The 16,897-nt window shown below is 47.8% G+C and overlaps 1 protein-coding gene across 2 annotated transcripts in view; it reads right to left on the reverse strand.

The window, feature by feature from the left end:
- LOC119460763 (Down syndrome cell adhesion molecule-like protein 1) overlaps positions 1-16,897 on the reverse strand; it is a 107,377-nt gene that overhangs the window by 14,526 nt on the left and 75,954 nt on the right. For both annotated transcript variants that reach the window (XM_049671796.1, XM_037721847.2), the window contains exons 4-6: positions 11,795-11,971; positions 1,454-1,598; positions 608-756 (exon numbers count right to left, since the gene is read on the reverse strand). In XM_049671796.1, coding sequence (XP_049527753.1) covers positions 608-756; positions 1,454-1,598; positions 11,795-11,971 — 471 coding nt within the window. The remainder of the gene's footprint in view (positions 1-607; positions 757-1,453; positions 1,599-11,794; positions 11,972-16,897) is intronic.

Here is a 16,897-nt window from a genome sequence, read left to right on the forward strand (position 1 = left end):
AACTTTACGCCCACCATTTCCCGTTGCATCGTTCGTTGCGCTGCCGTCAGTTCTTATGCCTCGTTGTTGTCCTCCAAGTTTAAAAATACGAGGAGCGATCTTATGGTTTATTTATCAGTGATGTTTAACGTTCCAAAACAGTAACAGCGCTGGTTAAACTAGTGTTGTGGGAGGGTAAACATCTCCTGCCGCACACACCTAAAGAGAAGGGAACCCATCTGTACTTCAGGCACCCCAAGACGGCCTTCTTCTCAATTAAAGCGCTGCTTATCTTCGGCATAGTTTTGCTCAAACATTGAGACTTATTGGACCCGTATAAGTATGAAACAAACATTACCAAGCGGGATTTGCGCAGAGTACGTGCTGCAGCTGCTTTTGTGATTCCTTTTTGAAATCATTCCTTCTTGCTTGCAAGCAACTTGCCCAACATTTAGTTCTGTTTGTGGTTCCTGTATAGGACCCGTGCACAATGACAACGATGTAGATGTAATGGGCCCAGTGAATACTGACATCAATCAATCAATCAATCAATCAATCATCAATCAATCAATCAATCAATCAATCAATCAATCAATCAATCACAATAAGTAAGTGAGCTGGGACTCACCGAGGACGACCAGCTTGATGCTTCGCCTGTCCGTCCCGAAGCCGTTCTTGGCGAGGCAGCTGAAGAGGCCGTTGTCCGACCGCTCGGCACCCTGCACGTGCAGCTCGGAGGCCGTGCCGCGGTCGGTCACGCTCTCGAAAACCTGCAGCCTGGCACAAAACGAGCACGGAAGTGATCACGCGTCCTGCACGAGGTCCCCGCCGCAAGACGGTCTCTATATAGCCCGTCTTTGGCCCTCTTAAACGAAACCCAAGTTCGTTGCCCATCGGTTCACTCGACATAGCCATTCCGGCTCGCCAAGAAACCAGTATATAACTCCTACAAACGTATATATGTATACATAAATATATATATTACTTATCGCGGAAAGCGACAAAAATATAGACAATCTCGCTAAGTTGAAGGAAAGGGGTAATTTCACCCTGTTACGCATTTCCTGCAAGAACAGAAAGATGGAGAGGGGGAGAGCGATGCCCCAACAATACCTATAGAAGCCTTTCTTTGCTCTAATCTACCTGTTATTCAAAGAAAGAAAGAAAGAAAGAAAGAAAGAAAGAAAGAAAGAAAGAAAGAAAGAAAGAAAGAAAGAAAGAAAGAAAGAAAGAAAGAGAAAGCAACAACCAGGAAAGCACAAAGTCCTCGTTGCCTGCAATGAACTTCCTAATGCCAGAAAGTTTACGCCACCCCTGAAAATAACTACTCGTTTCCAACATGCGACGTGGCTGCAGACAAACTAGTGGCGTTTCTGCAGTGTCCTACATCGTCGAATGTTAGCGTACGCGTAGTATGAGTATGTATACAGCCGATATATGCGCTATGCGCTTGAACGTGTGAGCGCGTGCTTACCTTGGCGAGTCCAGCGGAAGCGGGTCCTCGTTCCGATGCCAGGTGACACCCATGGGGCTGTCGCCGAGCGCCTCGCAGCGCAAGATGGCCGTGTCGCCACGCCGCACACTCTCCACGCTAAACTTCTGTTCGAAGCGGGCGGGCACTGCGCGAGCAATATGGCTCATTAGCAAACAAAGTTCAAAAGTAGTAATCATAATAAATGCCAAGCCTATCTAAGTATGGCAGGCGACCAGTGGCAATACATGGTGTCAGTATGACGTCACGTATTTCGCAGTAGTTTCACTTATTTAAGCCTTTATTTTCTTTTTTTTTTGCGCCAGAAAGCACGGCAGTGTTTACGGATTATTTTCATTCATTTACGAACGTAACACAAGAGCTGTTCCTTGTTCTTTATGTTGTTGTTATCGTTGTTGCTGCTGATGCTGCTGAATTGTGGTGTCGCCGGCAGTTTTTCGCGCTCGCATCACTTTTTTTGTGTTACCCCAAGCATCCACACATGGTAAACGTGGCCTATTTGATATACGAGGAGTGTAACCCGCTCAACTCGATTAAGCTCCTCTGCGCTGCGAATGTCATACAAAGGATGAGGAGTACCTTAATAAAGTCGACTCCCGTTAATGCGACCCTAGCGGGACCGCAAGATTTGGTCGAATTATCCGAAAGGTCGAATTAACAAACGGCGGCATTGTGAACGAATTCAGCCCGAGGCTGTCTGCAGTGTCTTCCTGATTAGGGTTCTTAAAGCGCGACTCAACCGGCATGTGGCAATGAGGGCCGGCATGTTTAAACGCCGCCTCATCGTTGAACGGAAAGGTAAAGTTCCGAAAGTTCTTAAAATAAAGGCATAGAAAAAAAAATGAAGTAAAAGTAAAGTGAAGCAGCTTCACATCTAGGGAAACAGCAGCGCTGTCTGCTGAATTTCCTGTTTCTCAAGCCTTAGTAGTCGGTGCGCGGATGAGGGGGCGCCGGCGTATAGGTCGAATTAACCGAAGCGGCATGTGTTCGCATTCGAACTAAACGATTTTTTTTTTCATATATGCTTTTTCGTCGAAACTTTTTAGTGCGTTCGAATCAGATGAAAAGTCGAATTAAGCGAGGTCGAATGTAGAGCCGACTGTAGATGTGACTGATTAGCTCGAAAATATGCTGTTTTCTGAGCACGTTATCGACATCAAGTACATTGGGGAGAAGGAAAAGTGTACTTGTAGCTCGTGGAATGCAAATTTAACTGATCCATTCGACGAGTTTTATATTGAAGCCACAGTGTGGACCGTTGGCGGTAAGGTTGTCCAGCAACGTTGACTTGGCTAGCACATGCGTCTGGAGCCTCGTGTTCAGAATGATGCCCAAGGGAAATTTTTATACTCGGAACGGCGTTTTGATTAGTTTTATTTTGCCAGCTGTACAGTCGTAACAGTCCTCCACAGCGCCCGCCTCTGACAGACAGAGACACCCCGGGGACTTGGACGTCCGTGATTTTATTCCTCGAGCTTTTTCTTGTAGCTGAACTAGGTGTTCAACTAAGTCAAGACTTCGACCGAGACCAAACTCTTGCAAAGAGGGTGTGCAAAATAAAGATTTTACGACAGAGCCACGCAGGCAAACAACTGTTCCCTTTCGAACGTCACCGAATCCTTCTGAAAAGGGCCTCCACAGCGCCAGCTGTCAGCGGTCGAACCCAGAGAGAAAGATTTGGACACGCGACAAAGAGGGAACTCGACGCAGTAGTGAGTGACTGCCAAGGGGGCGTGCAGTTTCTTTCAAATCTGGCCACGGCAGGGGTCTCTGCCCTCGCAACACGCTAGACGAACGACGGGTTCTCTCTGATTGACCCGCTGCCGCTAGCGCTGAGGGGCGCGACGTACGGCACTCCCTTGACGCCGGCGCACGCCGCTGATTGGACGCTTCCTGCCTGCCTGAATAATCGGGACACGTTCGGGGGTTCACCGGCTCAAACAGGAAGCAACTCGAAGGCGAGCGCGCTTCGCGACTGTCAAGGAGCAGATCGTGCATTTTGTGGGGCGTTTTAGAATTCTCTGACTGTCTCGTTTCCTTTGTCCCTCCCCCGTTTCCGTTTCGGCATCGCATTCTGAACAGATCGGGAACTTTTGTCGGGCACGCCGAGGCAAGATAACAAGGGCCCCAGCGTACCCGTGCTCATTTGTGTTGCGCTGTTTTATTGTTGTTGGTTTTGTGCTAAAAGTTTTGTGGAAAAGTTCGTGGTGTCTATAGTGCACGTGCATGAACTTTGACCGGTATTCGGTGTTCTGATTCAAGCGTGAACCCTTCTGGAGCTTCGACGATGCTCACGTGGCTGATGAGATGTGAGAGAAAGCACGCCCACGTACAAATAGTACGTATATACATATAGTGTTATGCGTAATGTCACCACATCCGAAGGAGTAGCACTTGCTTTCTTTCACACATTGCCACATTCTACACGCTTAGTTTTCAAAAGGAATGTCGATGGCTGACAGAGGAGCTAGAAAGTGCCGGGGATTGCTGTAAGAATAATTTCATGCGCATACCACGAGGTATTATTTGACAGTTTTCAAACACAAATCACACCTGCAACCACACGCACCCGCACGTATGCTAGCATAGTCGTACACAGACACACTGAGAAAGACAGATATACACGCGTGTACGCACAGACACACTGGCCGACACACACAAATAAGGCAGACAAACCGAACCTCCAGATTCGTGCAACATATTGTGACCACCACTGCCCATGCATACATGCACATTCGTTCGTATAAAACAAAATGGAGATGAGCAACGCATGAGCGTAATGTGGGAAAGGGATAGAATACGACGCACTGCACCTGCAAAAGACAAGAAAATCACGGCAGTTACTGCAGTATGACATAAACTGAAAAGGCTATTCGCATGGCATGGCAATGGCTTTATTGGCTGCCCAATGTTGCATACTTCATCGTTTGTGTCAGCGTTAGAAGTCGCACAACTTCGGTGCTGTGCTCAAAGAGGGCTGTGCATCTGTCACTAAATCGCAAACTGCTGTCTACGATGACTGCCGCTGTAAGCGCAATAGCAACAGGTCTGCACCAGACCACAGACGTTTGTTGGACGTCTTCCAATCCTTAAGACAGCTCATATCGCTCGAGGAATAGGCTTTCGGTTTGAAGTCAAAAGGTGCACTGTGCACTTATTTTACCATCCTTTTTGCGGACGTTAGGAAACGAGTGTTTTCGCTTCGTCTATTTCTTACGTCGTTCAACTATGCATGGTAACCAACACTTCCAGTATTATTCAAATCACAACTCGTCGACCTACGCTTCACAGACGTGACACTCGTGAGCTATCACTTTAGAGCAACGGATTTGTTTTCAAGCAACACTTAGGCTTATTGGTGGCCCCGTGTATTTAAACCTGGCACGTGTTTACGGCATAACGGATCATTTCCAGAGACCTGCTTGTTTAGGACGTTCGGGGCAAAGGCGTATACCTTTCTAGGCCAGCGAAGTCTGTTTTTCTGAGCACAAAAGAAGTCGTTTCCAGCGTGCGATCCGCAACGAATATACACGAAAGGCGAGAAAGCGGCGGCGGCGCACATAACGACGCATTTATCCGCAGCGCCGAGATTTTGACTGCGTTCCGAATCGAACGTGACCCCGGACAAAAGCTCAGTCTCCCTCCCGCGCGCAGCGCGACACACTGGAGGACCAATAGACACCGGGAAGGGCATCGTCCTCGAAAAAAAAAAAAAAAAAAAAAAAAGCAAGTAATGCGACTTCGTCTTGATGGTTTCTAAAGATACTTGGAGTGCGTAGGGCGAGCAGGAGGTCGTTCTCTTTGATCAGCATTCTGTGGTTGTGGTCGTCAAAATGTTTTGTTTTCTATACATACGGCTACGACCTCCCCTCTTCACCATTCTGTGCTCCGCCTCCCTCCCACATCGCCCCAAAATCGACCGTCAGTCGGTTTAATGTTCTTCACCCGCAACGCGCCTTTCTCCTCCATTGTCGTCATCGCATGCACCATCGCCCCTTATTTTCTATTGAGGCATTAAATCTGCCGCTTCGTGTCTTTTTACTATCAGTCGCCTTTCCTGGAATGTGCACCGGTACTGTATGCGCCGTTCGGATACAAGAACACGTCTCCTGTTTTCTAGACGTACATTTGGGATCGACGTGGAAGAGAACGCCTCATTTGCAGTAATTATGGTAATTTAATTCTCATTGCTTCTTTTTTCTTTTTTTTTTTGAAGCAAGAAAGCACAACGAGGCAGACAACAAGTACTATCATGTGGAAGGTCTCACTTCACACGTTGGCTTCTATATGCATTAATTGTCTCGTAATACCGATTAATGTGTTCTCCTTGATAGTGGATCATCCTGTGCAGATCTATTACGTGCAGCAGCAGAGCTCAAATACCGCAAGCAGGGCGAGTAAAACAGACAGAGACGTGCCCTTCGTCTCTTGTATTCTTGCGATTGGCCGTCTTCACGCTATTGCACTGTATTCTGCACACTGTATTGCACTGTACTATTTGTGCTATGTGGTGTTCGACAAGTCGCACCGAATAGTCCAAGTGTCTGTTGTATTGCACGGTTTCTGATCGCCCGCTAACTTAGCCGTTAGCCGTGCCGGGCAAATCGCAACCACGCGATGGGCGTCTCTTGCGGAGGCCATTACTCCCAAGGCCCGAAAATGCCAAGACGAGGGGAGACAAAAAAAAAAAAAATGTAAAACAAAACTTTAGAAAAGGGCAGCAAAAGATAGAGTTAAGGCGGGGAGCGAAAATCGATGCTCTTGATCGCCACGCGAGCGGCCCTGAGCTCTCGAGAAAGAAGCGTCGGCATGCGGGGCGTATAGGGTGGGGCTCGCGAGCTAGAAATTTCTTCGATGGCTGCGTCGCGTGAAACGGCGTATGCAAAACGACCCGTATCTGCCCCAGTGAGCACCGCGCGTAAACGCTGTGAGCGGGACGTGCTTCTTTTGGTTTTTTTTTTTTTTTTTTTCGTTTCGTGTAGTATAGACTGAGGCTGAGGTTATATTTCTTGTTTTGTCTTGTAACAAAATTTTGCCCTTTTTTGAACGACCTAATATATATATATATATATATATATATATATATATATATATATATATATATATATATATACATATATATATATATACACTGTTTTTTAAATGAAATTAGAAAAGGCTTGGTTGACGGGGTTCGGTGTCCCAAAGCTACAGAGTGGGTCAGGAGGTTTCTGTATGGTTTTAGACCACGTGACATTAATGAACGGGCATCTAAACCTACGTGCGCGGATGTTCTTTACATTCCGCGTTCATCTGAATACGGCCGCCGTGGTCGTTTTATTGGCCTCGAATCGAGCGCGCCATCTTGTGTGCGTGCAGCTAAATGCGACAGCCACTGAGCCGTGGCCACCGGCGACCGTCGCTAATCCTCCCCTGTCCGACGTCGGTTAATTAGAAGGTTAACGGATGGATTAGCGAAGCACTCTGTGTGATCTTTTACTCTTTCTGCGAGCCATATGTAGCCGATCATAGGGCCGAGTTCACAAAGCTTTTCGTTTGTGATGGCTCTTTCCCATTGGCCGGCCGCCTTTGCTAATGATACGTCCAGCATCAGCATTGGCTGAAATTTTCTCTTACGAACAATTCTAGCGTAAGAGGTTTTTGTGAATACGGGCCCTAGTTTCTTATTGGGTGACAGGTGCTAATTCGCACTTTGGTCACAAAAAAACAACAACAAAAAAACAAACACATAAATAAATACACAAACAAACATTGGCTGACAAGACCCATAGTTTTCGCTGTACGGCATGGTATTCGTAAGACGGTGTATAGAAAACACGAACTGTTGCGATGCCTTTTTTTTTTTTTTTTCATTCGGAATAAGTGTGGTTTGTTTGCTGTTGCAGCCTTTCACAGCATAGGAATGGAAATAGGAGCGACAGGTTCACAGAAGGTCACTGAGATAATTTAATCAGACAATCCTTTCACCTCATCGAGCACCCATGGAGGTCGTTGGATCTGTGCCAGTGATAAAACCCCACGGTGCAGTGGAGCACGAACGTACGCTTGTGCCACGGCGATAACAACCGAACTCGGAGGCTTCGTCCCGCACTCGTCTTTCGATAAGACCTGTCCGATTATGTCGCTCCGCGATGATGTGCCAGACAGCTCTTGAGATGATTGACTCATGACGATCGTACGCGAATCAGTGTCATTTATTACATAAATCGACGGGCATGAGCTCAACATTTTAGTCATAGTTTGGTGAATGTTTGTCATTAGCTAACGCATGTCTCTCGCATTTACCGCTATATTGCCACGGAATTATTTTTTTGCAACGTGATTTGGACGACATTGTTCGACTTGTCAGCACTTAAACGCTCAGCACCGTTTTTCTTTCTCCACCTCAAGCCATTTATTTTGGGTGATCACAGGCCACTAGCACTTTCAACATCATCAGATAGATCACTCGATGAATTAAATTAAGCTGGCTGTTTTCGAGTTTTGCCAAGCTGTTCTGACTCTCATTGACGAAATCCTGGTGACAGTATTGTGAATAAAGTATAGAGAGGCGTGCAGTTTTCGTCTACATGTGTCGTCAAACGTCACTCGTTTAATCTCACTCCAAGCAAGGCTATCCGAAGTAGAGTTTCGTAGAACAAGAAACTCTCTTTAAAACAATCCGTACTGAACAAGTATAAAACGTTCTGTATAGAGTGCCTGGGACCATTCACTGGGCGTACTGCTTCATTTATCATTATTACCATCTGCAATAGCATGCTAAGCGTACTGCCGGGCAAACCTCCCCGGTATTCGTTAAACAGCGTCTCTCTTCTAAAGCATATTTACTGCCGCTAAGAACCGTTGCGCCGGATCCAATACTTTACCGAACGCCTGAGAGTATACGCACAGCCGCCGTCAGACATTTCCCGAGTGGCCCACACACATCTCTAGCGGCCTAACTTTAGCAAACGCGTGCTGTAAGGTGTAAACATAGAAGGCCTTGGAAGGAAGACGCATTATGCTCTAGCACTTTCGAGGAACACCAATCAGAAATCTCCAGCACCACTCGCAGGAGAAACGAAAAGGTGCTTAAGCCGCCTCTGGGCGTTAAGTAAGAGATGATGATGATGAAAACATTTTATTGACAGGAAAAGGAGAGGGGAGTTAGGGGAAGGGTGGTCGGATCCTTATTCCGGGATTCGTTGGCTAAGGCCGCCGCCCTGGCTCTTTTCACGAAGGCTTGCTGGTCCTCTAGGGTTGAGCTGGACGGGCTGCCTCCCATCCTTCCCACGTTGGCTGTTGTGTGGTTTCTAAGGCACTATTAGCCTGACAGGCCCATACCATATGGTACAAATCTGCTCTCTGCCCGCAGAATTTACATTCGGCGGAAAAGGATTGTGGCTCGATAGCATGTAGCTTTACTGGATTGCTAAATGACATGGTTTGTAATCTCCGTAGATGACATTCTTCTGATTTATCTAATCCCTTGGCAGGGCCCGGGTATTTTCGTTGCGATAGGCACAAGTGCTGTAATACATCTGCATATGTTACTAATGGCAGAAAAATGCGCGCTTCGGATTGTTGATGCGGCCAAAACAAAGCGGGAACACGGAACACTGTGCCAGAGTTCATGTCACAAACACAATACTCCATGTGTTTCATTAACTCTACGTCCTGTATTACCTCGCTGCATTCGAACGATCGCACCAAACACGCGGCTTGCGTTGCGGACGCCCTGCTCGTGAAGATGCGAGAGATCACGCGCGGGATTATAACCTCCAGGTTGGGAGCAACTTGCTTTCGAGCCGCAACCCGCGCTAAAGGTGTGTCGTCGTCCCCGCACCGCCTACGGCCCACGCTTGGCGACGCGTTTCGCCGAATCTGTCGCTCTTTCTGTACTACGCACACGAACGCGGCGCGCGAATTCGAAAAGACAATAACGAGAGAGAAAATGTCAACGGAGAACCACTGCATTCGCGAGTGCCTTATAGAGCAGAGCAGCACAAGGACTCGGCGCTGTCTTGCTCGCCGTCAGAGTCAGTGGCCGCCTGCCGAGGCCGTTTCGCAGAAGCTCGGCCAGCCAGGATCTTGGATTCGAGCCAGGCAGACACACACCCACCGCAGCGTGCGTAAACGCGTCAACGTCTTCGGAATGCCCCTGCCTCGGGCTCTCCTCCTTGTGCTCTTTTTGTTTCCTCCTTCTCGTCTCGCCACGTACGTGGATATATACAAGCCCGTGTCTCGTCGGGCAACGCTGCTTGCGTCGAGAGAGAGGGCGGCCTAGTCGGAAAGTGGTAATAACCAAGACAGAAAGCATTTCGCAAGGCTTCGGTTCTCCAGTGCAAGAAGCCATTCAGTGTTGCAGTCGCGCGGCGAAACGGCGCCGCGAGCCTGTTTGGCGAACGAAGCGAGGCGTATTTTTCTTTCCCCCTGCTTCTCTTGTTTGTTAATCGGCGAAGAGCGCACTTCGTGTAACGCGGTGTCGCTAACGTGCGCACTTTAGGCTGCGCCTACAAGCATAGCAACGTTTCCGCGTTCGTCTAGTCAGCCGAGAGAGAGTCTGGAACATCGTCGTTGTACTAGATGGGTTTCCGGGACGTGTTCTTTGCGGCGCCGAGAGCTTCTGGTTGTGCTGTCGTGGTTGTCGCATATACACACGGAAGCGTATACCTATCTAGCACGTTGTCACGGTCAATTTGCAGTGAGAAATAAAGTATCTCGGAGATTTCCTGTCACACGTGCTCATCACGGTCGCAATGCTGGCGCGGCAGTGACAACGTCGACCTGAACTTTCCGACCACGCGTAAACTTTTTCACGCGAGCTATCGCCACGCGACAACTTCAGTAGTTCTAATTGATATCTATCACGAAAGCAGTTGGTTAGTAAACTACAGAAACTTGTTAAATTTGTTCCTAATAGTGACCCACATTGTGAACGGGAGAACGGTACGCGTCATCGACAGCGTTATTGAACTGATCCCACTATATGCTTCTGGCAAATCTGTAGAACAAGAAATGAACGCGGAAAATTCCGATACCGTTACGCAACGCTCGCGGCCTTGTGTCTGTCCAGCGAGGCTTTCAATGAAGAGCCACGCGATGCTTTTTCTAAAATTCGCAGAGGCCGCTTGCGCAAGCGTATATACCCGGTTTTCTGGACGCTGTCAAATGAACAAGGGCTTTCGTATTCGTTTTTAAAATTTTATGCAATTCATAAGAGCCGCTAACATGGCGCTTTTCTGTTTTTCCTTCTCTCGTACACCTTTCACCCAGCCTATAGAACGTGCCGCACACTCGAGACTGATTTTGTAACGCTGCACTATGCCGAGAAGGGTGTCGTAGTGGTTGCGCCTACACTTGTTATTGAAGACTGTGCCTTCCATATGCATGCAGGAACTTAGATAAGTTCTTGCTTTTCTTGTTGGTCCGACCAGGGACATAAATAGACAGCAACATTCGTGTTCGTCATCCGTTTTAACTGCGTCATCAGAGAGTTTCTGAGTTGTATCTACAGTATGAGTTGTATGTAAAGAAGTACAAGGTTGCTGCGCGTAGCACATTCGGCTCCTTTCTTCTAGATGATATGACCCGGTTACCCGAAGCGGTGGATCAGTGGCTGTGGCGTTCTGCTGTTGAGCACCAGGTCGCGGGTTCGAGTCTCGGCCGCGCAACCGCATTTTGTTAGGAGCTTTAAGGCAGAAGCGGTAACGTTCGGAGCGTTGGTTGCACATTAAGGAGACACTGGTAGCCAAAATTAATCCGCAACCCCTCATTACAGCGTCTCTCAGTCCTGGTATATATAGCTCTGAGGTGCTGAAGCCCACCGATCAATCAAGTATAATAGGCTAGTATATATACAAAAAGCAAGTGCAATATGACGCAGAAAATGACTTCACCGCAGAACTTTCCACACAATTAAATTTCAGAGGATTTCGAGAAAGTTTTACACACACAACATTACATCTTTAGTGAAATACCGTTAAAAATAAACTGCATTATTTTGCATTCACGCGTCATAATATAATTCGCTCGTAGACGAAACATATATTCTACAGAGCACACTCATAGAGCTAAAGCGATAAACAGTGGTCGAACAAAAGAATGTCGCTGAAGCCAACGTTTCGACAAGCGGACTTGTCGTCGTCTCCTTGAGAAGTTCACTTGTGGAAACATTCACTTTAGCGACATTCATTTGTTCGACTTCTGTTCATCACTTCGAGCATCCATCTTCCTGCGAACCTCTGTCTTAGGCGGAACTAAAACGGCAGGAGTAAGGTCTAACGTCACCGCCGAAGTGACATTACGTTGTGAGCGCCACGCTCTCGACGAAGCTTTGCTTACCGTGAAGCGACAGCGTGAGCGTCCCTTCGAGGTCCTGTCCGAGCCCGTTGGAGGCGACGCACCGGTACCTGCCGGCGTCCTCCTTGCGTACCTCGCGGATGACCAGGGTCCCGTTGGCCAGCAGCGACACCCTGGCGCCACCAAGCGGTACGGGACGCAGCTCCACATCGTCGGACACTGCGCATGCGTAGGAGAAACAAAGAATACCCAGGAAGAAGCGTCAGACATTTTTTGTCGAAGATGAATACGCTCTATTAGCGAAAGTGAAAGACGGAGACCTTGTGGAAAAGGTTCTGCGTCTGCGAGCCGAGGAGGGCAGCTAGAATGCTTGCAGCGGTAAACGCGTGGTCTTTATGACAGAAACTAACCGTATATCTGGTTTAGAGACGAGTGTGGAAACTTGGCGAGTTGGTCATCGTGATGGTGTTGACGGCGCACGAATGATTTCAGAAAATGACGGACAGGCGGAGAGCAACGTCTCGATCATTACTGCATAATCTGCAATAATCTGCAGAATACGGATCTTGGATTGTGGCAGAATCTGGATCTAGATAACTTTTGAAAACTACAGGTCTTAACCAGTGTTAGCGAACAGCTTTAGTGTTTGTACGCGTGTCTGTCCGTGTATGTACGTTTATATGTTTGTTTTGTTAGTGTCCATCATATTTCTCATTCCATACCTTGAGTAGCATTCCAGGCCGCCAGCTAGGCAAATATCTCCACATTTTCATTAAAGTCAGCATCTTTAGTGAAAGGATGCTGGCTTTATACCATTTAAAAGCCGACTCAATGTAGCCTGCCAGTACACGTGGTCTTCCGTTGTGGTGGCTTGAAGCTATGAATCTCGTTCTTCAAGCCTCCTACTTAATCTTTCCCCTTTTATCTCCAATCTATAGAAACGCGCGAGGACTTTACAAACGTGACAAAAGAGTGCGCTTTCTCCACTGAACATTTTTTTTTCTTTTAATGTTTCGCTACATGTCAGCGAACGATGCCAGTCGTCCAGACCAAGCGAACTAGCTCCGACAGGTGCCGTCGTTTCTCGCGTTACCGGCTTCACGATGGCGAAACGCACCCGGTTCCCGCGACAGCCCCGCGGGAAATCTCTCCGAGGCAGCAAGTGAGGCTGCCGCCATTTCGGTGGCGAGCGATCGCGACCGTATAGCCCGATGCCAGACACAGCCCCGACGGGCGCAGGGTTGTATACCCTGTCATGTAAGGGCGTGGGACGTGCACCGCCTCGGTCGCTCGGCGGCCGAGGCGGCTTCGCGGTTCGCAGAGTGCTTTCGATTTGGAACCCGGGGTCCTCCGCACGGGGGCCGGGCGGCGGCGCCGACGACGTGCTTTCAACTGCACTCCTGGGATCGTTGGACGCATCTCGCCCGCTTGCGACGCCCGGAAACTGATTTATCGCCATGGGGTTTTCCGCGCAGCTTTTCCGGCATCACTCCGCGCGGTGTGGCGTTTTCCTTACTTCCTCTTTTAATGTTGATAGCTTGCACGGCGGAGGCAGCGGTAACGGGTGCCCGGAGGATGCAGAGATTGCGCGCAGCAGCGCTCTGAGGGCCATATGTTGCGTTAACAACGAGACGTACGTCGAGGACGTGAGAGTAAAAAAAAAGTAAAAACGCTTCGTCACTTTACCAAAGCGTCGGAACCGCCTCATAGTTGCTTCTAAATCGTTACACAGATTCTGACGCATAGCAGACGCTATCAGAACTCAGTAACGATTCTGATGGAAATGAGCGAGTGAAAGTAAATGCCGCCTTACCGAAGTTGAAGGTAAGCTAAACAATAAATGTGACAACGAAGACGTCTGAAATTTGCCTTTCCTGAGATTGCAAGGTAGAAACTAACAGTAATCGCCCATATATGTTCCTATTAATTTATTTATTTCGTTATAGCCCTTTTCACTGTTCGATGTCTATGGAGCGTGAGGCCAACGCATGTAGCCATCTTTTGTCTTCGAAATAAACCTCTCTTTATAGACATTATACCAAAGCGCGAAGAATACATATAATGGACATGTGGTGTAAATTAGTACTGATTGACTTCTATTACCTATCTTCGGGCTTACGAAAATTGTTCCCGCGTATACCCACTGGAAGATGCGCGCAATAGGAACAGATACATGATTGTTCACGTTTACAGAATGAAAAGCGTTGCTTTTGGACCATTCCACTGATATGTTTGCAGTGGAATAGCCATGACAACTGAAATTCAGGCGAATAAACCCGAGAGCATGATTAGACTACCGGCACTGTAGCTCTCTGGAACAGCACGGGTTCTGTGCTCCCGGTGTCATTTCCATTAGCCTCGATGCGTGTATCCGCGCGGAGGAACGAAGCCCGCATGAACTAGTGTGTTCGGCATGCCTGATGTAAACTGCATCTCCCGAGAGCAATCAGAGTGATGTGACGCTGCAAGCCACAAGCCTAATGATGCGAACAACCATTTCCAGCAGCACTTAGCAACAACGTGAACAACAACGCGGCAGCTCGCAACGTTAACTTGTGAACAGTGTTACGGCTGTAAAGAGCGACAAAAAAAAAAAAAAAAAAAAAAAAAAAAAAAGACAGCGGTCGCTGCTTAACCTGCGAACAGGGCCATAATCGATCCTATGCGGGCCAAAATTTCTGCATTCCATACGAACATCGCCTTCAATGAACAACGTCGTGCAACACTTCGGGTACACTTACCGAGCGCACGCTAATGGACGCCTAATGAACGAGCATCGGACGCCTTGTTTGTCACAACTTTTGCTCCTGTCTCTCTGCCCGCTTTGGGTCGACGCGCTACGCTTCGCCGGTGCCAGCATAACCCATTCGCCTAATGGAAGCCGCTCCCTGCTGCGCGGATGCGGTATACACAGCGCAAGTCCGGTTACATGCGGCTCCGCTGTCGGTAGCGGCGTTGTTGCGCGCAGCGCTGGGAGCGTTGCTATTTTGACGGCGCCACGGTGATGTTTTCGAACGCCCTTGGTAATCGTCAGCCGCGGTAGCAGTTCTGTGTCCGCCACAAAGCATTTAGAAAAACCCAAGAACAGTGCTTGGATGCGGACTAGTTGGAAGGCACTTTGGTGATTCGTAGCGGTCTATAAGGTTATAGAAACAAGAAACTAAACAAGTTTGTATACACCCGTACGAGATCGTTATTGCGTGCACCGCGCCACGAACAACCAGAAACAAGTAAATTTAAGAATACACGACGAAGAAGCCCAAATTTTCAGCGGATTTAGGTGAAAAAAACGGTAGCATACATGCTCTCAAGAGTGTTCCTTTGAGCACGATGGCTGTCCAAATCTAGGAGGAAGACTTGCGCAAACTGACGCGAGCTAGCGTTAACGTGTGGTGTGCTTTGTTCGTTCTGTTGTTATATTTGAAGTTACGCCAGCAATTAAAAGTAACAAAGCTGCAGGATGTCTAACCATAATAACAATTACATAATGTTAAAGTAATGAGGATATCACGAAACAAAAGGAATCACATGGCGAGGAGACGAAAAGGGTGAAAACGCAGAAATTAGGCTCCTATATAGGGAAGCCCCATAGGAAAATGGCTGCTGTCTGCTAGTAAACTCATAAGTGTTTGTCTTCGCCCATATATAGGACAATAAGCTCTTGTGCCTGGAAGGATTAGCCGAACCGCAGTTCTATAAGCAGATGAGTACACGGCAATAGTCAAAGCGGAGGAAGTTTCGTAAGAGGGAAAGCTGGCATTAATTAACCTGAGGGACCCGCGTACGATTCTTCTGTAGCCGTGTTTGTTTCAGGCGCATGCCATTTTCTTTTTTCATTCAACCGTAGTTATGGTACAAAGCTAAAACCCAGAAGTAATAAAATGAAGAAACCATCATTTTAAGCGGATACAGTTCTTTCTTCACCTTACATCAGAGGTTCTGATGCCTCCTTGTTCAAGGCGTTACCCAGTGTTATACTGTGTTATTCAGTTTACCGCTGCCATGGTCTAACTTCGGCAGCTGATTTCAAATGTGACGCTTGCCTGCCTCTGCAAAACGCGCACGACTCTCGCCAGCGTAGCAACTATAAGCCTGTTAGTTTAGCGGGCTCGGCGCCCCGGCCATTCCCTCTGCGTTGCATGAAATTAAACTCTGTAGCTTTCGGGGCACGCCCGTAAATAAGCTACGATACGGGGCCGACACAGACGCCCTACACGTACGTGCGGCCATGCTGTTGCTGCCTCTGCTGGTGCCTTTGTTTTGCTATGCATATCTCCGCAACGCGGGGCTTCCGTGCACTGAAAAAAAAAAAAAAAAAAAGAAACAATACGCATGCGGACCATGCCACACTTATCAGCGATCAGCGAGGCTGCGCGGCAGGATGCGAGCACTCATTATCATGGGAAGCCGTATCCCGTCCCTCGGACCATCGCACGCATAGCCAAGTATATAGGAGGAGAGAAATGCATCGGAAGGGTGTTGCGGCGTTTTCCTTTTCCCTCGTGGCTCGGCATTTCCCGAACGGGTCGTCGAACCGCATCGTCGGCGCAGGCCTGCGAACCTTTCAGCAGGACGACGCGTGGGGCGTATTTCGGACGTGTTTCGGACGTATACGACAAACTATGTAGTACGTATACTCTGGGCGTATTTGCGGACTACAGTCGAATCCGGATATATCAAATCTGTAGGGGATCACAAATAAGTTCGATATATAGGTAATTCGATATATAAAGTAAAGAAATATACGAAAACTTTCAAGGGAATTTTACTGCTGTTCGTTATACACAATAATTCGTTATATGCGGGTTCGATATATCCGGGTTCGACTGTATTTTGGGCGTACATTCCGGGTTATTTCAGGAATACTGAGATCATATTTCGGACGTATTCTGGGCGTATTTATGAGTATACAATACTTATTCCCCGCGTATTTAGGGAATATTTTCGGTGCAGTGTATTTCAGTGTATAACAGTGTATTTCAGACATGTTCCGAGCATATTTCGTAGTATGTATATAATACTTATTCCGGGCGTATTTCGGAATATTTTGGCGCGTATCTTCATCTTGCGGATACAACTATAGTGGCCACTATAGATTGCACTTCGTAAACTATAGTTGAATCCAATTAAGTGCCAGTATATAGA

Source organism: Dermacentor silvarum, chromosome 8, assembly GCF_013339745.2.
Source record: "Dermacentor silvarum isolate Dsil-2018 chromosome 8, BIME_Dsil_1.4, whole genome shotgun sequence".
NCBI lineage: Eukaryota > Metazoa > Arthropoda > Arachnida > Ixodida > Ixodidae > Dermacentor > Dermacentor silvarum.